The sequence below is a fragment of the Paramormyrops kingsleyae genome, chromosome 8 (assembly GCF_048594095.1).
Source record: "Paramormyrops kingsleyae isolate MSU_618 chromosome 8, PKINGS_0.4, whole genome shotgun sequence".
In the NCBI taxonomy this organism is placed as follows: domain Eukaryota; kingdom Metazoa; phylum Chordata; class Actinopteri; order Osteoglossiformes; family Mormyridae; genus Paramormyrops; species Paramormyrops kingsleyae.
Window position 1 is genome coordinate 1,344,492 of NC_132804.1, and position 26,355 is coordinate 1,370,846.

The following is a 26,355-nucleotide window of genomic DNA, read 5'->3' on the forward strand; positions in this document are numbered from 1 at the left end:
CTAAATGTATTCTATGTGGGAAACAAAAAACATCTTTTTACGTTTAAAATGTGCTCTATCCAGAAACTCAGAAATACCATTCAGTGAGCCGTACCAGTAAGCTTTTCCAATACCTGCCATTGTTCCATTTGTTCAGTTTTTAATACAGCAGCCTCTGTAATCAGCAATCACCTCACATTCCACGAGGCCACCCTGTTCTGTCATGCCATGCCTTTGCATGTGTGTACATCACAGCATTCATCAACATGCTGTACCGTCTGCCGAATTTTACATTCGCTTCGCTCTTTCCCTCTACTGTGCATATGTGTCTTTTTCACAGCGTTTAGCAGAAAAGGTTTGGCTTCTTGGTTTGCCATCCTCCCTTCTGTGCCAAGAGCTTCACCCGCACTGCAGGACGTGTATCGCGTGCTCGTAAGCCGTCCCTGCAAGCAGGACTGGGTCACCTTCAGTCGCCTCCATCTGTCCTCCATATGAATACCCATTTTACACACACATGCAAACATGTTTACACGGCTTCACCAAGCCTCTTAGGAGCCTTAACTAATGCTGTGTTTCAGGTCCTCATATTTTTCTCACCCTGGTTTTTCACTCCGTTGGAAAAAAACATGGTTTGTGAACACCAGTGTGTAAATTTGAATTAAATTAACTTTGACTGATTTAAAATCATAAAATAACCTAGACCTAATGGTGCTCTTTTTCTGTAATAAAGATTAAATTTGTTCTGTCTTTCTACTGAATTTTTCTGTAATGCATTTCCTTTTCAGCCTAAGATGAGGAATATATGAGGCTTAGTGCAGTGTTTACCACATCAACAGGTTCTTCACAAAGACAGTCTTTCACATACACATTTCAGATACATCGAATCAATAAGATCTCATGTACGATCTCCACGGAGCCATCCCATTTCTCATCCACAGAGATGGACATCAGGCTCTACTCTCCAAAAGTCAGCATGACCCTCATACAAATGAATGTTACATAGACGAAAAAAAGACGCAAAAAATAAATAAATAAGAGCAGTGTTTACATTACATTGGCAGTTTAACTTCGAAGAGGCAGCTAAAAAGTTTTGTCATCATTTATAACAATTATAAGCTTTTATATTAGCAAATATACTTTTAAAGGTGACATAACAGTAGAAGTAAATTCATCTTTCTTACAACCACAAATAAAGGACATGGAACAAACAAAGTAATTGCCAGAACTCGCAGGGAAAAAAGGCATATCCTCTTAAAACTGTAAATTGGCATATTATCATGACCAATTCCCGTTGATTTAATTGCACATAATGACTCTGAGAAGGTTTTGTGAATGAATTATCATAATGGAGTTAAATCAGGCCTAAACGATTACATGGGCCCTGTTCCTGCGGCTCGTCAGCCCAGGTGAAAGCGGAGTCGAGCTGAAGCCTGCCGATAATGAGGTTACATTTCCTCTTCGTTCCTCCGCCACATTCAAAGCGCCTCCACCCTAACAATGTGCCGACACGGTTACTTTGGTGCGCATGCAGTGTGGAAACCTGACTGGATTTGGATGCAGTCCCGGGAGAGCCCTTTAAAATAAATAAATAAAATCGAACGCGCCAGAGCCAGCTGTCACCGGCATTAACATTCCAATCGGAATCCAGCAATTCTACAATTAACAATTAGAATACTGCAATTAGTTTACTGTGCATTGTGATGACCCAATAAATGTTCACTGTGCCCTTGTTATCAGATCAAATTTAATAAATGTTAGTAATTTAAGCCCCTCAAACTGAAGTAACCACTCCTTCAACCAAAACGCCATCTCCATTAACACGGATGTATGTACACGCATGTATGCAGTGAATCAGTCATTCCCCAAGTACTGGAAAACAGTTTTTGATGCCTGTTTACTGCAGCTAAGGTCTGTTCTGCTTTCCACACTCTACGTGCTATTTTCACGGAGGTCGCATGTTGAATCCTTATCTTTAACCTTGGGTTCACTGACTGAAGCGTGAATATGTAGCTGTTGAGATGCGACAGTGTGCTGTCTGGGCCTGATGAGGCCTCTCCCTTCACAGGATAGGGTCGACACGTACACCTGAACGCCGGGAAGGGGAGGGGCGTCTCAGGCAGCTGGAGACGCAGTCGCGAGGGGCAACAAAACCGGGCAAGGCAGAGCTGACTATTCAATGACATAAAGAACCTGCATTCGCATTCTACACTGATTGACATTTATATTATAATATGAAACTCATACATTCAAAACTTTGAAATCTGATGCAAAGAAAATTCAATCACTTCACACGGCAATGCAGATATAAAGCCAGAGAAATGGCTTGCATATAAAATAGCAACCAGAGCAATATTTCCACCCCTTCCTCCAGTGCTAGTGAAAATCACTTATTTAGAGAAATGATAAAAGCAGATTTTCATTAAGAGAAGAAAAAAACACAATAAAAGAAGGCAGGAGATGATCCTATATTTCACACTGATGTTTATGTTGCATTCGACTAAATTCCATTTGCTGTTCCTCTCTCATGGCTGTGACCCCAATTCATTAGGCACATATTGCTCATACACTACGGTCATCCTGGCTAGTAACAATCCTCCCAAATCTAATAGGCCTGACCCACGATATGGGTCATTTAATTCACTGATGACATGTTACATACATCCTGCAAGGAAAAGTCGGACACTTTTGCTTGTAATCACTTAATGCAAACACACACACACACATCTCTAACATTCCCACTTGGCTATTGTTTAATCCATCCAGGTTAGCCCAGTGGAGGGGGCTGCAAACTCAATCACTGTAAGCTATTCCTGTACACATTGGGTTTCTAAATAGGTATTGATTAAAATGGGCGTATTGGCCAAATTGCTTTCAGGTGCTCATATGAATAGCCCCAAATGGCACTGGGCCTCGTGATTTAGGCTGCACGCTGAAAGGATAAGGATTAGCATTTCACAGCAACACTGATGGGCGGACAAGGTGTGAGCGTGTCAGAAAAGTGCTAATTTGATTGCGATGAAATTGTTTCGTTGATGTAATGAGAACGTGTGATTGGAGTTTGTGTCATCATTTGCTGCACTGTATCTCTCTCGTTCTTGTGCTCGCAGATAGACCCTTAGCCATCAGTTCCAACGATGAAATTCAATTATGATTCCTGGTTTTATCTTATTATTTAACTGATCACAGGGTAATTAGCTATCTGTGGCCTTGCGAAGAGGTGGCCATTTTTCTGTTTACCTCCTCACATTAGAAATAGATGCTTCTGTGTATATAATCATAATACATTAGAAAACTTTGGAAAGTAGATATTTTGAAGAATCTCAGAAAAATCACATTTAATTATATTTTATGAAAAATGCTTCAAAGTATGTAAAATCTAGGGTGCTAATAGTTATGTAAAAATGTTGTCACTACTTTAACATGCCAGTAGGGATACTGAAATTCCAACTTAAACTGTACATATGTCTTCAGCAAATTCCACAATATGCCATTTCATTAGGAATTGACCAGTTTTTGACAACCATTTAACATCAATATTTTTAGTACGCTGCTTTTGTCCCTGTTATACTATGATTCTGTATTTCAACAGCATTCTGAGAACATCTGCAGAACATACTCATTTAGTCTTTGCTGAATTGTGATATTTATATAGCAAGATTACATGATATCTAATTGAAACGTCCAAAGACATGCCATTAAACTGATGTCGCAATTGCGCATAATGCCCTGTGATGGACTGGCATCCCGTCCAGGGTGTACCCCAGCCCTGTGCCCTGTGATGGACTGGCATCCCGTCCAGGGTGTACCCCAGCCCTGTGCCCTGTGATGGACTGGCATCCCGTCCAGGGTGTACCCCAGCCCTGTGCCCGGTGATGGACTGGCATCCCGTCCAGGGTGTACCCCAGCCCTGTGCCCGGTGATGGACTGGCATCACGTCCAGGGTGTACCCCAGCCCTGTGCCCTGTGATGGACTGGCATCCCGTCCAGGGTGTACCCCAGCCCTGTGCCCGGTGATGGACTGGCATCCCGTCCAGGGTGTACCCCAGCCCTGTGCCCGGTGATGGACTGGCATCACGTTCAGGGTGTACCCCAGCCCTGTGCCCTGTGATGGACTGGCATCCCGTCCAGGGTGAACCCCAGCCCTGTGCCCTGTGAGGGACTGGCATCCCGTCCAGGGTGTACCCCAGCCCTGTGCCCTGTGAGGGACTGGCATCCCGTCCAGGGTGTACCCCAGCCCTGTGCCCTGTGATGGACTGGCATCCCGTCCAGGGTGTACAGGGCTCTATTCATGTTCTGATAAAGCACTACAATGTGTGTCTGCAAAATGAGAACAAAATACATAATATTTTCACAAAAAAACAAGGTTCCTTCCATTGTGCATTACGGTCGTGTCGTTTATTTCCTTGGACACCTTCAGCGCCGCAGTGCCACAATAGCTTTTAAGACTGTAGATACCCTATTTTAAAAAAAGTTCCACCATGGAAACTCCAAATGCTGTTCACTTCTGTCCGTATTCAGACGCCTCAGGCTATTGGTAATTGGCGCCATCTGCTACCTGTCACTTTCTCTGACCAGCGCATAAGAATCACGCGCCGGCTCTGCACAGAGAGATGCTCAATGTAAGACGACTTATTCATATCATTTACATTGTAATTTTACCTTTTTCGCATCCCCCAGATTGAACACACTGAGACAGTATCTTTGCTGATCGTCAGCTTGATTCATGCACTTTCTCCCTCACATTCCCCTAAACAAACACAGAGTTCATGGCCTCCAGTGCCAAAGCTGACCCTGAATCAGTTTCCCTGGCTCCTCTATCTGATCAAATGTTAATATGCCGATACGAACTTTACAAATGCATAAATGAGCCGTTTCCTCCAGAATCAGACATCTGTTAAAATGGGCAGCATCATAACGGATTCCTGCTCCTCGTGGAGGAATCACATCAGAAGTACATTAAGGACGTCAGCGGTGGGAGGTTCTGGGCCCATCTCTAAATCAGAGTCATTTTTAAATGAAGGCGCGCAGCCGCTGGGGGTGGGGGTGGGGGGGGCGCTTAGACTGCCTGGCTAATAAACCGCAGCCCTTTAAATGATAGCTGTAGTGCTGCATCTAAATTGCTTTTCACCACACAACGTGCACCACATGTAGGGGAGCTGGAAGCGGGAAGCTTCTGCCGTATCTCCTCTCTGCAGGACAACATGTGGCGTTTTGATTTACAGGAAGTGATAGGCCCAGCTATTTTAACACGAAAACCTTCAGCCTTTTACTCCTCAGCATGTCTGTGCGTCAGCAATATCAAATCGGCTTTCTTTATCTTACGTTACTGAACTGCTGCATTGCTGATCTTTGAAATGCTATCAGCATTAGATGACATCAGAGGCTTTTAAAGAACTCGGTATACTGAATGACATAAAAATGAACAAGAATTAACTAAATCACCCATCAAACATATTAGTCAGGTTGCTCATTCATGGCATCCAGTATAAAAGTAACAAGCTGGCACCATTTAATATTTTATTCAATTCATTTGCTTTGTTTTTAAGAGTAAAAAAGGAATGTATTATTACTGCAGAAAAGGACAATATGAAAAGCATAAAACAATGATTTAATAAAAAAATTATGAATTGGATATACTGTATATACTTCTGGCATGTTAACTATGATCTGGGTAATTATTTTTACACACACAGACACAAATCAGTTTATTATTAATGACAATCTGACAATCCTGTCAATCATTCTAAGTTTTTTCTTTAATATCAAAAGAATGTTTATAAATCTGTGCTTGCTTGTCCTACTCACTTTCAGAGATGTCTGCCCACGTCTGTTAAATCACACCAGGGTTTGCAATGACATTTTGTAACCCTGCACCAATATCATTCTCTTCACTGTCAAATTAATTTAGCTAAATATCAGGCATGTTACCTGGTGAGGACACAACCACAAAGAGTCATGAATAATGTTTCTTTGGGGGCAGAGAGCAATTTGTGTCCCCTTTTGCCACTGTTTGACAATATAATCGGTTTCTGGAGAAAACTGTCCAAGCTTTTCAAAGTAACAAGTCCAAACAAAGAGTAACATCCACAGAACTGAAGAGTCACTGCAGACAAGACAGAACAACTAATTACATCATATTAGCAAGATATTCAGCTAGAAATTTACATACTTTATTTCATATTGCATGTTCTCACTACTGGTTCAATACTGTACTATTCAACTCCATTCATTAAACTAGCACATGCTGGTTTCATGTTAACATGAAGCACAAAATTGGTGTTCTTTAGCAAATTACAGGTATTACACATTCAAAGCATAAATTTAATCAAAGTGTAGATTTAATCAAAGTGTAAATCAATGAATATCAATTACAGATTAACTCATGCATCTGTAAACAACACATTTTCCAAAAAATGCTCACTGTTGTATTTGTGAAAACAATCACCATTAAATCTCCATTCTAACAGAAATAAGAAGAAAAGAAAACAAACGAGGATCAACCACAGCAAGTTTCATGAACCAGCATTGAAATAACACAGACTTAATTAAATACACTTACAATCACAAGGTTCAGGTAGATTATCTATAACACCGTACAGAAAAAAAAATCTTATTTAGATTCAATTTTCTGATCAACAGTTACTAAACAGTAAATCTGTCAGGCCCATCGCCCTTGTACTCCCCAGGTCTAAAGGCTGTCATATCAGAAAGCATAGGCCCAATCAAAGCCAGCACGGTCCATATTAAAGCAGCCAGATAAATGTCGGCTTAAATGTAAAATTAGGAAAAAAAACAAATACAGATAAAACAATATACACTCACCTAAAGGATTATTAGGAACACCTGTTCAATTTCTCATTAATGCAATTATCTAATCAACCAATCACATGGCAGTTGCTTCAATGCATTTAGGGGTGTGGTCCTGGTCAAGACAATCTCCTGAACTCCAAACTGAATGTCAGAATGGGAAAGAAAGGTGATTTAAGCAATTTTGAGCGTGGCATGGTTGTTGGTGCCAGACGGGCCGGTCTGAGTATTTCACAATCTGCTCAGTTACTGGGATTTTCACGCACAACCATTTCTAGGGTTTACAAAGAATGGTGTGCAAAGGGAAAAACATCCAGTATGCGGCAGCCCTGTGGGCGAAAATGCCTTGTTGATGCTAGAGGTCAGAGGAGAATGGGCCGACTGATTCAAGCTGATAGAAGAGCAACTTTGACTGAAATAACCACTCGTTACAACCGAGGTATGCAGCAAAGCATTTGTGAAGCCACAACACGCACAACCTTGAGGCGGATGGGCTACAACAGCAGAAGACGCCACCGGGTACCACTCATCTCCACTACAAATAGGAAAAAGAGGCTACAATTTGCACGAGCTCACCAAAATTGGACAGTTGAAGACTGGAAAAATGTTGCCTGGTCTGATGAGTCTCGATTTCTGTTGAGACATTCAAATGGTAGAGTCAGAATTTGGCGTAAACAGAATGAGAACATGGATCCATCATGCCTTGTTACCACTGTGCAGGCTGGTGGTGGTGGTGTAATGGTGTGGTGGATGTTTTCTTGGCACACTTTAGGCCCCTTAGTGCCAATTGGGCATCGTTTAAATGCCACGGCCTACCTGAGCATTGTTTCTGACCATGTCCATCCCTTTATGACCACCATGTACCCATCCTCTGATGGCTACTTCCAGCAGGATAATGCACCATGTCACAAAGCTCGAATCATTTCAAATTGGTTTCTTGAACATGACAATGAGTTCACTGTACTACAATGGCTCCCACAGTCACCAGATCTCAACCCAATAGAGCATCTTCGGGATGTGGTGGAACGGGAGCTTCGTGCCCTGGATGTGCATCCCACAAATCTCCATCAAATGCAAGATGCTATCCTATCAATATGGGCCAACATTTCTAAAGAATGCTTTCAGCACCTTGTTGAATCAATGCCACGTAGAATTAAGGCAGTTCTGAAGGCGAAAGGGGGTCAAACACCGTATTAGTATGGTGTTCCTAATAATCCTTTAGGTGAGTGTAAGATGGATGGATGGATGGATGGATGGATAATAGCACATACACGCTAAATACAAATGGAGACAAATATATTTCACCAAAAAAAGTATATTCAACGATATTCTGAAAGATGAAAGGTCTAGCAGCTTATCAAGGAGGTGAAATTCTCATACAGTTCAAAGTTAAGTGTATTTTGTATATCTTAAGGTGGATTAGAAAGCTCCCCAGTACCTTCCTACGTGTATCTTAAGGTGGATTAGAAAGCTCCCCAGTACCTTCCTACGTGTATCTTAAGGTGGATTAAAAAGTTCCCCAGTACCTTCCTATGTGTATCTTAAGGTGGATTAGAAAGCTCCCCAGTACCTTCCTACGTGTATCTTAAGGTGGATTAAAAAGTTCCCCAGTACCTTCCTATGTGTATCTTAAAGTGGATTAGAAAGCTCCCCAGTACCTTCCTATGTGTATCTTAAGGTGGATTAGAAAGCTCCCCAGTACCTTCCTATGTGTATCTTAAGGTGGATTAGAAAGCTCCCCAGTACCTTCCTACGTGTATCTTAAGGTGGATTAGAAAGCTCCCCAGTACCTTCCTACGTGTATCTTAAGGTGGATTAAAAAGTTCCCCAGTACCTTCCTATGTGTATCTTAAGGTGGATTAGAAAGTTCCCCAGTACCTTCCTGACGTTGATCACAATTCATGTAATTAGATGCGTGTGGTTGCCTCTGAAAACACCAATGGTGATGTTTTGAATGTGACAGCCCTCAGTTTCATAATGTTTTCCTCTGTAAGTTATGTGTAACGTGCATATGCTGCTGGCTTGGCAGACTGACAGATATTACATGCCCTTCTTGTCAAACTGGAAAAGGTTATTATGTCAAAAAATAATGCATCATACCGTTTTGGACTTATTTATAAATCTGCCTCAAGAAAAGTCTTTCAAAACCCATGACACAACTTCATTTCTGCCTTTCAAAAGGATTACATGCAGTTTAATTAGTATAGCATTGCAACGAAAGCAAATTTAACACACCAGGCTGGGACTTGTTGGTAAATACAACAGTGCTTTGAAAACAAGGAGCAGGAAACAGTCAGTTTGAGCACATCGATAAATAATTAACATAAACGTGCGGCGTGGGTGTTCCATCGCAGAGTATGACGGGATCAGCAGACAACGATTTGAGGAAGAAGTGCAACTGAATATATTCAGAGAAGACGAAGCCTCTGGCCGCCCCTCCATGCCCACAAGCCAGACCTGCTAGGTGTCTCCAGCACTGCATTGATTATTTTGTCACTGTAACCTTTGCTATGATTGAGGGCTCTGGGATATTATATGCATTTATATTTACACAGAGAATCAAGAAAACCCACAAGCCCGCAGTCATATTTCTTGAAATATGCATTGCTTACATTCGCCAATCACGGGATTCGCATCCAAAACAATTGCGATGTTTTCACTCATTTACCAGATGCAGTTCATTAATTTAAATTAAATTATTTCATAAAGTTTATTAGTGAGGTTTAGCATATGTTCAAAAACATCACTCCACATATTATTTAATATAATGATTTTTCCCCCCTTGGAGAACAAATTGATTCTCCCAACCAAAACATATTCTGTACACTAGTATGACCAACTTTAGTAGTGTTTAGTGGGGCACAGTAAGGGAACCACAGAACCGGCAAAAGAGGAAGAGACATTATTTCAATAGCCGTAAGTATAAAAAAAATTACAACTATAGAAAAAAGTTGTTGAGTTAAAGGATGGAATGATTAAAATATGAACAATTTGACAATGGAGTGTTTTTCTTTTGAGTGATGTGTATGGGCTTTGCATCTATCGTCCACATCCATCAAAATAATAAAGGTGTCCATGTGGGATGGTGTCTCACCTGTCAGAAACAGCTGTGTGGAATTTCTGCCAGCTTTCACCATTATCATTAAAACTGCAGCGTTAAATTAAACTGGCTCGAGTTACGGAAAAAAAGACATTTTAACGTCCTTCATTGTATCTAGAGCGGAGAGGCTTCACTGTACATCTCCCAGGTGGGAGACACTGAGAGGCACAGAAACAGCTTCGCTATTCTTCTTGTTTTCTTTAAAGTCGGTGCCAGTTATTGAAGGTCTAAGAAATATATATTTTTTTTTTCTTAATTAAAGACGTATTCTGCCCTAGTGGTATTCATTACATTCTCAGACGTCTCAGAAGCAAAATGATTAACGATCCCTGACACTGGAATTAAAAACACCCTCATGCAAATCGGCTGCTATAGCCATCGCTTCTGTTTCAGTGCCAAAGTGGGAATCAGACTTGCAAAACATCATAATGGAATACAAGAAAATTACACAGAGCAGGGACTCGAGTGGGCAGGAGGGGATGCAACACCAGCAATGGAGAGCTGCTGTAATAGGTAAGGAGCTACTGTGCCTCTCCGAACTGCGATTCATTAGGAAAGCCGCCCCAAGGAAGCCTTTTCTTTAGCAGTGACATTAGCACCTGCTCCAGATCCAGTGGACTATACCTGACAAAATAAATTCAGCTGTTTTTTTAATTTCACTAAAAAATATTCCTGAAGTGTGTGTAAAGAAAAACTGTTATTAGAAAACGCACAGCACTAATAGTACCACAACAAACTAAATAAGCATACTAAATGGGAATTAAGTAAGCATACTAAACAGGAATTAAATGATGCACAAAAGGTGCAATAATATTAGATAACTGATATGTGTCAAAGATTATCTATTATGACTGAAACATTTGAATTGAATTAATATGAAACCATGTTAATACCTGCATGATGGCAATTGGCACCGTAGCAGGAAATCTCAGAAATGTAGCTGACAAATTCAGTTTAGTGATTCTTCCTTCTCCTTGATGATACTTGGTGATAAAAATTCTGCTTAAAATCATGAAGACCGCAAGGTTTTTCTCCAGTGCTCATGTCAATAACAAAGTATCGCTGGTGGAGAGGCAAGTCGATATCAGAATGGAGCGGCAGCATCTCCAATGTTGTGATTTAGTTTTAAACTGATCTCTGAATGTCCTTCTGTCATCCCATCTCTCCCAAATGCAACACAGGACACTAGAGATGCTCATTTTCAGCCATCACCATAAAATGCTGATCTGTACTGAGAACAGACTCTGAGTGTATAAATGCCATTTTCACAGCTGCCATTTTACACATTATCCCGTACCCCAAGCGAGACCCTGCCCCCCCCCCCCACACACACACACACACACAGTAGCTAATTAAAGGACACCCCAGACAATCGCCTGTTTTGCCTATAGGGTGGCCCAGCCCGCTATAGTGGGACATTGTTTGCTTAATTCTTGCTTATTTAAATTTCTTATTTAAATGTACGATGCATGCTTTATGCATCATCCTTTGTTGTACTTTTTTCTACTTACATTATCTTTTGTTGTATTTATTGCTACTGTGAAAGACATTTCCCCTCACAAAGATCCATAAATTTCTATCTTATCTTATCTCATCTGATCTCATCTCCCCTCCCCTCCCCTCCCCTCACCTCACCTCACCTCACACGAAGCGATTAAATTAGGTTTAAGTGAGCTATTCTTCAGTTACAGGCACAGCACTTAAATTCATAAGTGTCCTACATGTCGGGGAGAGCTTGGCCTGTTCTGATGGGCTTAAGGACCACCTGCTTCGGGGGAACAAAGACTTGGTCTCCGCAGCACCTGGAGATGTCCTAAAGGGATGTAGCTGCAGGGCCGTACGACACTGAGGGGGAGCTGGAAAGAAAAAGAGAAAATGCCCGCAGCTGAAACAAGATTCAGTGAAGGTCTGAAAGGAGAGCCAGTCAAGGTGACAAATGGAGACAGGCAAGGTGAGACACAGAAGCAAAAGTCCTGCCAAGGTAAGGAACCAATCCAACAGTCAATCAAGGGGGACAACAGAACCAGGAGTCAGTCAGGTTGGGGAGTAGAAGCAAGCAGAAGCGGAGCTGCTGTCTGATCTCTGCGAACGGCGTCCAGGAGAACCCATGCGAGAAACAGGCGGCGCTGTGCAACCAAGGGGTTAATCTTGTGTCCCCCATGGTGACAGTAATGAGCTTTCCACATCGCTGTCTTTGTTTTAATTGGTTTCCCTGCGGACTGAGGCCTGTAGGGCCAGGTTTGCCCTATTCAAAGGACAATTTATTTGCCCTGTTTGTGAAGTGTGTGCTGTTTCCCCAAAAAAGGCTCCTTTCCTGAGAAGTTTATTTGATCTTCTTTGTTGCAGCACCACTGCTATTGCTGCACCATCAGTGAAGCTTACTGGGAGGAAGCTGTTTCTTTGCCGGAAATATCAGACAAAATAAAGCATAATTCTGCAAGTATGACCTGGATCTCTGCTGCGTCTGGCTGCAGTCAGCAGTCTTGGGTCAACTTTCAAGACTTCACATAACATTTTCATAGCATCACCACTACAATTCCTTCTAAAAAATCAAACAAAAAATCCAAAAATATAATGAAGAAACAATAATTCTGTGAAACCATGGGCCACTGACTCCGAAGTTGTGGCATTAATAGACTAAAGAGCAGAACTTTAGTTTTCTTTATGAAAACCTTCAATAACCTTGATGTATAAGTCAATGTACCCTCATCAAGGCAAAATAGTAAAAGGTTCCCACAAATAAGACTGGGTAATTAGAAAACAAGTGGCTATCACTCACCTGCTAAATAGAATTTGCTCCTATATATATTGAAAATTGGATGTAAATGTGAAAGTCAGGGTCGAGCATACAGAGGTTCACACCGGAGCTTCTATCCTCATAACCGCTGCACTAGGCTATAAGCCCCCACGCTAATCAGTGAGCACGCAACAAAACTCATATTCCTTTAAAATGTCAAGCGAAGCTTTAATGATATGATTTTGAAAACGCCACATTCATTATACTCAGAAAGCAGTCTGTATGGACTTTATTACACAATGACCTTCCAGTCGTAAATGCTTTTAAAAACATGAATAGGATGAAAGCTGATGTATGAAACGCAGTGTGTCTTGCATTGGTATGGTTAATATCATTAAGCTTCCTGCAGACCTGTGTGGAGGTCAAATTCTGCGTGTTATTAAAGCTCCAGCCTAATAGTTTCTGATGGAAATGGGAAGATGCTGACCTCACAGCACGTGTCAGATGGACCCACTTGGGAAGAGCTACTGTATATTCCTCTAATACTCCAGTAACAGAAATCCCTGGACTGTCTGCATGCTCTTGCAGGCCCGTGATCAGTCAGATTGAATGCCACAGCCATTATAATTAATGCCCAAACTATATCAGCATGGTGAATCATTGATCAGATCCTGAAAACAGGCCGATCGCTTTGCCAGTTTATGACTTCTTCGAGCACCGGAGGAGCGAATCAGAGATGAAAACATTCACATGCAGGAAAGGTCACGCAAGACATCAGCAGCTAGTGCCTCGCAATATTAATCAGTCTGGAAATGATCAGCGGACATGTCGGATAGCACTTTGCTGGAGAGCTGTTGTAGTAATGCCTTCCTAATATAGTCATAAACTCATTAGAAAATTATTATGTAATAATATAGAAATCCATTACCTGTGATGTCATGCCCAGTATGATGCTGCATGTGTAATTACAAAGCAACCATGTTCATTATAAAAAGCTCCAACTACTATATACATTATCGATTGACATGGTACAGCATTTGTGACACCAGTAACTTTAGATTTACACACTTTACACAAATATGAACAGGACATTATCTTTCCTTGGTTTTCACTCATAATAACAGTGACAGTTGAATGACATTTTAAAATTCAGATTAAATATCACTGACACATTGAAAACTTTAATTCTCTGATACACAAGATTGCCAACACTAATTAAAAACATAAATGAAAATCTGTGAAAATGAACTTGTAACTGAGAAAATGGACTCACAGTGACGGTAATACGGTATACAAGCATTATACGGTATACAAGCATTATACGGTATACAAGCATTATACGGTATACATAGCAAATCAAAAAGCAGATGCAAAAAAAATATATCAATATATTTCACATATATGAATCATTCTAATGCTAAACTTCATAGGATATTTACTGGATAATTTTCCCCAGGGATCAATAAAGTATTATCCTTTATCGTATTTACTTCTGGAAAGTTTTCCTGAAGAGGAACTGAAACTTTTACAGGTAAAATTCCACGTATCAAAAACAACAATACATATGTTTTTGTGAATGCATATAGAATGTGTCAATCTGTCAAGGTTCATGTGTCTTTGGGCATGAGTGAGGGCAGCTGAACTGTAGCCATGGCAACAGTGTAGAATGCTAGGGGGTGTGTTTAACTGTCTCCTGAGGATGCATCACCGCTCACAGCTTCAGGAGGGAAATGCTCATTTAGCTGCTCTCTCACAGGTAGGCAGCAAAGCCAATATGGAATTCTCTCGCATTCTCAACTGCCGATCAAGACCGCAAAATCATTCACGGCTAAAGCAGGAAAAAAAAATCGCTGACCAAAAGAAATTAAATTATATGACAAAACTACATGTTTTAGGTACTTTGAAAACTTAACATTAAGTAAATTAACTATGTGTTAAAACATCCACATTTTAAAAAATGAAACTGCCACAAAGGCTTGGTAATTACAGTATTTAAACTTTATTTAGTTGATATATCTTCTCAATACTTATAATTTAAAAATAAAATTAAGTTTATTTTAATATTTATCAATAAATATTTATAACGAGATTAGCACAAATCAAATGCATTGTAGAACAAAATATAGAAGATGTTACTTTGGACTGTAACATCATGAGAGCAATGTTTAACACCATAATGAGTGTTATGCCTAATTCCAGGTCATATTAATTAGGATGGTGTATTCTACAAAATCATACAGGTACCTGGAGAGACTTCAGTAAATTGTCTGTAATAAAGGGCTTATTTGCAAAGGACACAGATGAGATGGAGTTAATGAGTAGGCATGTGTCAGAAAACATGCTTAAAGACAGTGTGGCAGCCCAGGTTAGACAAAGGAGTTCCAGAGAAAGACACAACCAATTACAAAGCAAACAACAAAAAGAGAGACACAAAAATACACTGCAGCAGACGTGTAAACAAAGGAGTAAAGGTGAAATCGACTAACCAATTATGATGGAAAGAGGAGTTGAGTAAAGCTACAGGGACAGCTAACAGAGACTTAGGTCTGAAGCCGGCACAGTAATGAGTGTCTGCGCTGCCCGTCTGGGGAGGGTCCGCCGCATGGGGAGGGAGTCGAGGGTGACCCCAGCGGCTCCAGCTGCCTCAGAGCGCCGAGCAGCCGACAGGCCAGCCAGCGCACCCCACTCTGCTAAACGACCCCTAATCAGTGTCCAAACCCAATTTTAACCCCTTGCAGAGAAGCCGCCACGCTGCAGGAACACACCAGTTTACCTGTCAGCTGTTGACAGATTAAAGAGGCTGTCAAAGCACGTAGCTGATACGGGCAATGGGAACGCATTCATGGAGACTCGTCCGATAAAAAATAATTGAAATTGACAGCTCTCTTCTCTTAATGATTACATCAACTAATTGAGAACTGCAAGTCTTTGTTCATTGACTCTGAAGTGTGTTTTAATCATCGGCTGCTAGACAGAAACCATAATCGCTCAGGAGAGGTTCTTCCTAATGTGGGAATTAGACAATAAGTCAGGCCAGAAGAGAGCCGCTCCGCAGGAAGATTACACCGGCAAATCATGCACTGCGTCCCTCCAGCTAATTCATTAATTGTTTCCAATCTCACTAATCAAAACCCCTCAAAATAAGTGGCTCATTAAACAGAACCGCTGCCAGACGCCTCACCTACAGCACGGCACCGGCCGGCGGGACGATACGTGGACATCTAACCCGATGCCGAGCAGCTGGATCAGTAAAATATCTCCATTGCCGGGAAGCTCTCTCGCAGTAACTGTCACAATTAGGATTAAAATGAAAAAGCACACAACAGTGGCACAAGTCATTATCAAAGTGATTCTACTGACAGTTTGTAAGTATCTCCAGATGGGCCCAGCTACCAGTCATTAACACAGAGGTACAGCGCTGACACTCTCGATTGCTATACCTTAATTTGACTGGAGAAACAGAGAAATGCATAACTGATGACAGGACACTCCATCTCTCGTGACAACTTCATGCTCGCAGATATAAGAGGCCGTTTATCACTCATTTCCCTCCTTTGTTCCTCCACAACAGAAGGACAAAGGCAGATAAAGGGGGATTAAACTGACTAATTTTCTCAAAATGTGGGGAAAAAACAATAGCATTGTACACATTTACCATTTCACACAACATAATTACACTGATAACATAGACACAATGAATACATCTTGGTATCTTACATTATGAGAAATGCCAAATGAACATAAAATATGTATAATACCTCATGAAAGATGATGCTGAATGGCTTATAAATCCAAGCAAACATCTGTAAATGATTGATATGCTGGAGATGAATAAATTCTTTGACAATTAGTGAACTCTTTATTATGAACATTTTAAGCTTCAGAAATTTGATTTAAAACCGCAGCAGACCTGGTTCTGTCGACTTCGAACTGTATATCAAAGATGTTTGTTGCCATGGCAAACATGGGAAAGCATATCATTACATAATGTAATGGAACATAAAGTGTGGGAGAACTCTGTGTTGTATACTGCAGGACACTCATCTCAGAACATGTAACAATCTGCATTATAACTTCATTCAGACCTTAAAGGGGGACATTACGCATTGTACTGTATGGAAAATGATTGCACTCTATTCTCCAACATACTCACTTCACTTGACGTGATTTTTACTACATCTGTTGATTGTCTGTTGCTGGCATATTTTTGTAAAGAATTAAAGCAATGTTTCATTTATCTATATAGTCAATATAAAATGTATTTCCAATTCAGTTCATCTGTACCATCCTTTGAACTTGGTACAAAGTGCCCACATTCAGCACACAAATAATTATATGAATAAAATATATAATGTCACATATAATGCCTTTGTGTTCAAAAAAGACGGGATTCGATAAAGTCAGAAAGAATGATTAAAACCAAAAAGCATTATACACTCAATGCTTCATTCATAAAGCAAATATTCTCAATACAGAGAGGAAACATAGACAAACTGCAGTGATTATGTTATAACACAGCATCTAATTCAAAGCAGCCCTGCATTCTCCTAAACTTTGACTTTCAATGTAAATGAGTTCCACTATTTTGGTACCCAGAACACCACTGAACAACTAAAAAAAGACAAGGATCAAGGGAGAAAATAGACAAATGCATCATTGAAATAGAATAGTCCCCACAATGTATTCATTACAAAACATACACACAGACCAGAGATGGCATTCGAACCCCGAACTCTGGAGGTGTGATTCAGCAATGATGCTGAAGTGATCATTTTATAATACAGTCGTGTGATATTACAATACAGTCATGTGTACTTCTCTCTAGAATTATGAGTTATATGAAATGATAAAATCCATTTGTTTGCTTAGAGATGCTTACATTCACTGCACTTGACAAACCTTTATAGAATTAAAGACAGGAGACACTCTGATTTCAATAATTGAGACCTTAGGCAGTATTAAATCAAGTATTAGCATTTATATTCACACAAACCCAATCTGTTATGATGAGAAAATAAGAGGAAGCTTTCATCTGAGGGAAATCTTCTACAGGATCACTGTAGGCCGAGGGCTTAATGAATCCAGTCTCGTTAATAAAACAACTGAGAGAGAAAGGACGGGAAAATTAAAACTGGCCTTTGCAATTAAGACTAAGAAAACATGATAATTCTGCATTTTCTGACCAATAGAAATTAATCAGGCAATAATTTCAAACCCTCACAAACCTCTAGCAGTGTTAAAAAAAACACAAATGCTTTAGTAAGAAAGATGTCCTTTGTCTCTCACCAGATATATTTTGAGTTATGTTTTGATTTTCTTTATGCTTCTTATGATGATTCTTTGATAGGCATAGCATCACCAGAGATCATAAGCAGCTATGAACACCATGTCATATGACTTTGATGTTTGAGTTGCTATAGCGTGCCACAGTGACTCAGCCATTCCTGCCTTAGCCTCACACCTTAATCTTTGCGGGTCTGATCCCCCGTTTTCCTCGGGTACTGACCTAGGCTGTCTAGGCTGTCTAGTCCGAGAGGCACTGCTCACTCTACGTTGTTGGTAGCGTGTGCGTGTGCGTGTGCGTGTGCGTGCCCTGTGACCTATCGGCATCCTGTCCAGTGCACCCCGTGTTTCCTTGCATTGGGTTTAGCTCCGGACATACAGCAAACCTGCACTGAATAACCGTTTAAGGATAATGCTAAATAAATAATACCCAACTTCTCTCACCCCAGTGGAGTTGGACCCATCAATTTAGGTAGACAGGAGGCTACTCAATATTCTGTAAAAATGTAACATTCTGTAACACACGGACTGTGAATACCACATCATTAAACTTTCAGTCAGGATAATCTGGCCAATGAGCAAACTCCTGTCAGATTACATCTCTTAATCCCCTCCCCCATTCTAACTCTACACACCATCAATGAGTCGTCATGTCATGACATTCATGGCTCGCATCTCAGCGGCGGTACACAAGGTTAGCGGTGTTTAGCTGTTTACAATTGCTAGCCAAGTAAAAGTGCTACTGCAAGTATAGGAAGGCAACTGAATTGTTTCTGTGTTGTCGTCCCACAGAAGTATTTTGCATTCACCTAAAACTGTCAAAATATATCACAGACATGTCTGCTTGGGCAGCCATGTAATCAGTGTGAAGCTGTGTTATGAATGTAAGTTAATGCTAGTTAGCTAACGTTAGCCAGCAAGGTAGACGTAGACCAGCTCAGTCTGTAGTTTTGCCTGTACATTAGCATCTGCATATGTGTATTTTTTATGTCTTGCGCGTGGTTTTGAAATGGCACCTACCCACAAATTTGGTTTGTACAATCCCCCCCTGCTCTCACCTAAGCAACAAGATGGAAAAAATAATCCGGACTCCTCCTAGCCAGTGTAAAGTAATACAGTTACTAGACACAAAAGTATAACAGCTGTACTACCAAGAATGGCAGTGTTTTTGGCTCTAGGAGAATACTTAAAAGCATGGATGTCTCCAGCATTAATGAATAAACATCTTACATTCACTTTATACTCCACAAGCCTATTAATCACTGACATGCACATGATAGCCATAGAGCAGTGTCAGTCAGCTAAAAGGAATATGACACTTTTTTTGGCAGTGAATCAATAAAATGTAAAACATAAGTGCTCTGCACTTTTCTGAAAAGCAGATATTTTGGCACATTCCCTTCTCCAAAGTGAAATCAGGGGCAACTAAACCAGTGCTAACATCAATTCTGTAGTGAGATGAGAATATCTAGTCAACTGCAATTGAGGCATTGAACATTAGCTACAGGACAAATTATATTAAAGAAATGGAATTAAGTTCATTGTAGCTCCGATTTTTCCATAAAAATCAAGCTGAATTTCTATGGTATAGATTTAACGAATCTATAACGAACTGAATGTGTTTTTTCCACATATGCACATGCTCAACGTTAAGCAGCAGCAGCAGCTCATGGGAGGCAGGAGACAGGAGCCATGAGGCAGGAGGCAGGCATGTCTTCCTTCCCTCCGTTACGAGCACTTTGTCAGACACTCACAGAATCCATTGGCAAAATGCGTCCTTTTTGTCGTCCGGGTGCCGCTGCCGCTTTGGGACAGACGGCTGCCTGATGTTTGCAGTTACATTACATTCGTTGGTAAAAAAGAGAATTTCAGCCAGAGGGGTGGAGCCTCTTTGGATGTTGACACAGTTCCACACTCCTTTTTACATTAGCAGTTGCTACAGGAGACGCTGCAGGGCCTGTGATGTACGTGCCATCATCAGCATTCTGGAGCTCCAGGACGTGTTTTGGTATAATCTTACTAGCAGCCTGAATCCTACTGATTTTAAGACGGCTTCTGCCTAGCCCTAAATGAACAGTTAGCCCATTGCTATATTTCACTTTGTAGTATACATGTAACGTACAAAATGTAGATGTTAGAGAATGAGTGCAAGCTTACAGCTGTGCTCCCCTTAATCCTTGTCTCACAGTTACACAAGACATCACTCCTTCATGGAAGTACTTGAGGATGTGCAGCAACTCTGGCTGGATTCAGAATTCCTCGTGAGATCTGCCTGTATGAAATATTCAAGGAGGGTCCATTAAAGCTGAGAACAGACCAGGTGCTGAACATTTTGTGCAGCCATAAAGCTGTGAAAACCACGCCCATAGTGCCTCTATTTTTTGTACACACTGAAATTCTGGAAGCAGGTATTCTGCATTCTGATGAGTATGATATTAGATAACCTTACCAGCAATATCCAAGAGCTGGTATGTCCATGGTATTTCCGCAAATAGAGATGCCACACTTCTCTTATAAATAGTGACTATGTCAAGCATCAGAATGATCTCAGCAAATGTTAAAAACGACCTCAGCCAGAGCTAAAAATCCTGTGCGGTAAACTGATTATGCAATAACTCTAGAGCTCTGAGGTCAGTCAGGTGTCATCAGATTAGTATTCCCACACATCTCTGCACAATGTGTTTTTTGACCCGTCAAGACGGTACCTCTGTCAGCTCCATCACTAAGTTAGAGTGCAGCTTTGGGCCCATACATGGTCTTTATGGCATTACAGGAGCTGTGCATCTTATTACTGTCAGAATATCTATCTCTTTTTTTTTTTGCTTCTTGAGTGCATCATTCATTTCAGCGACTCTCGAGATGGACTGTGCCTCTCTTCACAGCGCCTAGCTCCGATTTATGAGGGCTTTGCATGAGGGGTTACCGAATGCAGCACTGAGCACAATGCATTTTTTTTTCCAAAAGTGCATCTCTTCAGAGTTTTCATCAAACCATTTATTTATGCATCTGCCAGCATGTGCCGCAGTCTCATAGCGCTTTGGGCTTAAGGGGATCCATTCTTCATATATGGAGATCTCATCATATCTTTAAGCTTCTCCGCATCAGCGTAAGAGCGACCCAGGTCACAAAAACTCAGAGTCAATTTTTGGGAAGATGTTTTCAATTTGTTTTTATGGTATTGTAGCCAGGCCATGGTAGGTGTGGTTGTTAGTGTAATCTGTTTCCAGCTTTGTAAAAGTAGAAGTAACACACATCTTATAGCGCCCACTATTTCTCTATGGAAATGCAATAGGCAGTTTCATGGAGGAATGGCCCTCAGGGATACTGAAGCTTGTTTTCTCATAGCCTTTGTCATCAAATACAAGGCAGTGGGCTTTTCACTGCACATCACAGGTCAGCTGCAAACTGCCACACCAGATCTGTCCAAAGGGGGCAGTAGACACCATACGTCACCACAATTTCATAATAAGAGCTTTGATTTGGAACAGGCTTGGAACACGTATGAGCATCACGAATGAGCATCACGTATGAGCATCATGAATGAGCATCACGTATGAGTATCACGAATGAGCATCACGTATGAGTATCACGAATGAGCATCACGAATGAGCATCACATATGAGGATAACGTATGAGCATCACAAATGAGCATCACGAATGAGCATCACGAATGAGCTAGGTGTGCCCCTGCTCCCTTCCAGAGAAGCGTCACATGCAGTTATTCCTAGATTGACTGAAAAATGTTGTTTTGATTGCACGGTAAAGGGAAAATCATCTCTCCACCTAGCTAGCTGGCCAGAATAGTTTAGCTTGGGTAGCTTGTCAGATAACTAGGGCACGAGAGTGGAGTCGTCTTCTCAGATACACCCCTACTTTCATTTCATCATGAGATGTTTTCAGCATGATTTACTGTGAAATTCAATTCCAGATCTCTGGGGACCAGTGATCCTGCAATCAGATATTTGCGATGCTTAACTAACATATTCCACGGCACACTTAAAATACTATGATTGGTGGCGCTGCGTATACATTACCCCCCCCCCCCCCCCAAAGACCAGGAACAAAGAGCTACCTATGTAGCGCATTACCATGACCAGGGGCCCAAAGAAGCCACACGAGTGGATGCTAGGATGATTTATTCAAAGAGCAGCTCAAGAGAGAGTACAGAGAGAGTACAGAGTACAGCGAGAGTACAGAGTACAGAGAGAGTACAGACTACAGAGAGAGTACAGAGAGAGTACAGACTACAGAGAGAGTACAGAGAGAGTACAGAGTGAGTACAGAGTACAGAGAAAGTCCAATTAACCCGGAACGACATAAAGCTTCACAGACTGACCTGAAGTATGTGGTGTTACCGCACAAGGTCAAAATACTATCACTGTCCCAAAGTCCAACACTGTAATTAGCAGGCTGAGTCCATGTGAAGGGGGGGGGCATCATGATTTTTGGAAGATGAGCATGTGGGGTGGGTTGGTTGGTCTTCTGTAAGATAAAACTTCAAAGTGATTCTTTTTAGGCACACAGTCAGGTACCGAAGTAAGAGGTGGGAAGAGTACAAAATATTCCTATTAAGCCAAATAAGAAAACTCTTATAATGTAACCATTGGATATTCAGGTACTGTAACAAAGGAAGCATGCATAGAAACAGAAATACGTGCGATTTAGAAATACCTCCATACTATAGCACGCAAGTGAATTAATCCTGAGCTTTTTACTATATGACAATGACTGCTTCTCATATTTATCTAAGCGGTATTCATTACATAAACACAAGAGTCACTAAGGGTCTCCATACACATTTTATAGCAGAACATCAGCATAAACTACACGCCATTACGGTATATCATATTTCGTTTTTAATATTTACAGCTTGCCAGATCTGACGCGACTTATGGATTTTAATAATCCAGCAAATTTGCCGTGAGGATTTATGCTGCAAATAAAAGTCTGAGCGTTTGGTATGAAAGTGGAACTCACTTTTAAAAATTTGTTTGCAGATGTGAATGCTGACATTACCCAAGGTCAATATCAACACACATCTAGGCTTTCAAGGGCATGTAAACTCAGGGCCAAACATGTCCACCTCATTATGCTGATGGCTACAGGATTATAAACAATCTGCAGGATGTTAGTAGCAGCCCCACATTAGCTCTAATAATGATATGCATACCTGCCCTTGGATTACAGTCAGTATCTGCTGGAGATGGTGCGGTTCACTTTTTAAAATTTGGACCAAAGTGAAGGACATACATTCATATCTTAAGGCAGTATAACTCAGCACTCTATGTTACTGGGGAAAACTGTCAGAAAATGCTATTATAACAAAAAGAAAAGCCTTTTTATAAACCTGTTAGACTCGAAGCCAAAGTTAAGGATGGATATGGTATGTCACGTCGGTATCACAGATTGCAGCCTTTATGCTTCATTAGAGAACCACCCGGGTACAGTCTTGGTGATGGGGTCCCTCAGTACTAACCACCCACCCACCCTATATGAAACACAACGTGCTCCTTACAGAATCACCCACAAGCTTTGTCATGGACTGCTGCTACTGCATGCTGTAAAAACAAGCAACACATCATAATCTTCCCTCTTACTAATCGGGCAAACTTCAGAGAACCTCGGGCTACATGTGGCAGGTACAGCTATCACATTAAGGTACACGGTAACAAACCGGCAAAGTGCTTATACCATACTCTGCCAGTTAAAAGGGAGCTACACCTCTCTATTTAAAAAGATCAGCACAGAAGGCCTGAGCAACATAAATGTCTGTAAGCTAATAAGGATTTTTCCAGCAAAGCAAAAGCATAAGCAATAAGGATAAATCTATACAGCAAAAGGCTTAAGAAGCTGGCCTGAGCTGAAATCTCACTGGGAGTCTGTGGAAAGACTGGCCTGCATAAGCGATTCTGAAATAACCTGAGCAAGGCTTCCTGGAAGACCTGCCAAAGCTGAGAAGGGGCACAAAGTTGATAGAGACTGAGCTGAATGACATGCCACTGTGATTACTGATCCGAAGGGCTTCGAGGGTGAAAATGCTGACAGTATATCTGCTCACACAAAAACAAAGCTATTGCTTTCTAAGAAGCATGTACGGCATTTCCCTAAAGAACATGGATTGAGTTGTAAATAGTTAAGAATATTCATGTGTAACCAGTAGTGATGGCTGACTTTAGATAAACACGTTTTTTTAAATTGGCTCAATAAAAATATGTTACAGCCACGGTCATGGGTCACGGTGCCGTAACACAAAGTTGAGGTAGCGCAATATAAAACTAGTAGGCAGTAAACTGGGAGCAGGATGCTGGTAATAAACACAAATGCATGGCAATATCGCCATGAGTATAGGGTGGCCTACAGGAGCGTGTGCAGCAGAATGCAGCAGAGACCTGCGCCGTTATTCCATGCAGATCCTTTCATGGTGCTATGCTCAACAGCCAGTTTAAGATACAACTGGAAGACTCACATGTGACCTTATTCCTACCATTTCAATAAATATAGTTACAATAAAACAACACAATTGTTCTTATGATGCATCCGTAAATCATAGTTACGTTTCAATTAATGAAACAGTAAAGTCATACATCTTTGTCTGCTTCGGGGACTCCCATGTAACGACAGGCAAGTCCGGGCTCCAGAGTTGAGCTCAACAAAAAGCAGCAGGTGGCTGAGAGGTGAGGGAGCTTTTCATAACCTCCGGCGCTCAAAGGTTCATCACACAAGTGTCTGCACTCAGTGTCAGGTTCATCACCCAAGGTCAAACAGACACTACCCTAAATATTAACTACATAAATCCGCCTCTTATTTCGAAGATGCTGAAGCAGTAGGTTCTGCTAACCATCTTTTGACATGAGGTCCCAGACAGAACACAGCTGCCTATACAGTATGTGCTCCAGACATTTGCCTTTGTCCTTCATTGTCTGCTTGTACATCCGTACCACTGCTCACAGTATCGTGGTTTTGCATTATTGGAATTTCCTTCGGAAATATTCCACAGACAAAGCAGATGTCAGGAGGTTAATTTTTGGTTCTTGAAAGCAAAGAGTCTCAGTTGTGGAGATTTAGAGAGGCAGGGATTTCCTAGTAAATCCAATATTCCACCAATGTGATGCATACGTTTCTTCTGAAACTCATTACTCACGAAGGTCCTTGCAGATTAATCTCGATTAAACTGAGCTGAGTGCCACTGAGCCCTCAGCTGTCACGCCTTACACTAACTGTCAATCTGAATGTGCATTCAATACTTTATTGATGTAGATCTAGGCAGGGAAAAGAGATCATCTGTGCTCCTCCCAGTACAACCTTGATCTTATTCCCTCACATTACAAACATGGTGTCTTCTGATAACTGGAGCATGACAACCATAAGGCAAGTCATCTTAATACTGAGCGCGATATGAAAGGAAATCACTCAGATCATGTGTCCTTTCGTGATCATATATTCATGTCCGCTGACGGTTTCAGAATGATAAAAAGCCAGCCACCAATGCATGTCGTGTTTCAAAATGATACTCTGCGATGCCACTTTGTTGGCCAAAGGGAGGAAAAAGATAGAAAGGCTTTAAGAAGTCAGTCAGTTTTAAAAACTGCAGCAATATAGTCAATACTGTCCACCATGTGTGTGTCGTGCATCAGACTTCTGGCTTTGTTAGAAAGTTTAAAACAGACAAAATTGACTTCAGCTTTCCGGCTCCTCTGGAAGTTCCTTGTAAAGTTTGTTGACATACAGATTTCTTCTTTATTTGAAAATAATGACCTTGAAGTATACTGACCCGCTGCAAGACAATTATCATTGCTGCCAGTGGTCAGATGGCCACTGGCTGGCTACCAGCTTAGTTAGCCAGTATCCTAAAAGCCTGCAGTAAGTCTCCAGTCACATCCCACACTGAGCCGACATGGGAAGCCAGTCACATCCCACACTGAGCCGACATGGGAAGCCAGTCACATCCCACACTGAGCCAACATGGGAAGCCAGTCACATCCCACACTGAGCCGACATGGGAAGCCAGTCACATCCCACACTGAGCCGACATGGGAAGCCAGTCACTCCCTGTAACAGCATCTCATTCATCCCCCTTGGGGACAGCCCCCCCACACGGGGTCTCCAGAGGTGGTCCCCTCATTCTGTTCGACCCCCCCAAACCTACGCTCAGTGTTAACGCTCGATGTACATGATGACCCCGTGCAGTGGCACAACATTAAAGCGGCAGTTCGACGATAAGTCAAAGTCGTCTTTTTCATCTTTATTACTAGACTTTATGTTTTGTTTTGTGAGCCATTCTGTGCAGCCCCCTGGGCAAATATTCTTATTTCGGGTCATTGTGCGGAAAGTGCCGGCAACGGCATTCTTGATGCATTTTTGATGATAGCAAGCCTCCCCCTCATGAGGAATTTGGAGTCATACCCTCTGGCAGCCATTTTAGTTACCAAATATCAGTAGCAATCCACGG

The 26,355-nt window shown here is 41.4% G+C and overlaps 1 protein-coding gene across 3 annotated transcripts in view; it reads right to left on the reverse strand.

Moving 5' to 3' along the window:
• The window catches only part of LOC111834568 (fragile histidine triad diadenosine triphosphatase), a 237,073-nt gene that overhangs the window by 173,276 nt on the left and 37,442 nt on the right, over positions 1–26,355 (reverse strand). Inside the window, exon 3 of one of the 3 annotated variants that reach the window (XM_023794007.2) lies at positions 11,652–11,742. The exons of 1 other annotated variant lie outside the window; for it this stretch is intronic. Coding sequence is in view for 1 of the 2 variants with exons in the window: in XM_023794004.2 (XP_023649772.2) it covers positions 11,608–11,609 (2 nt within the window). In the remaining variant the exon portion in view is untranslated. Of the gene's footprint in view, positions 1–11,607; positions 11,743–26,355 lie in introns of all 3 variants that reach the window. One more of the 3 variants, XM_023794004.2, reaches the window with a different exon arrangement.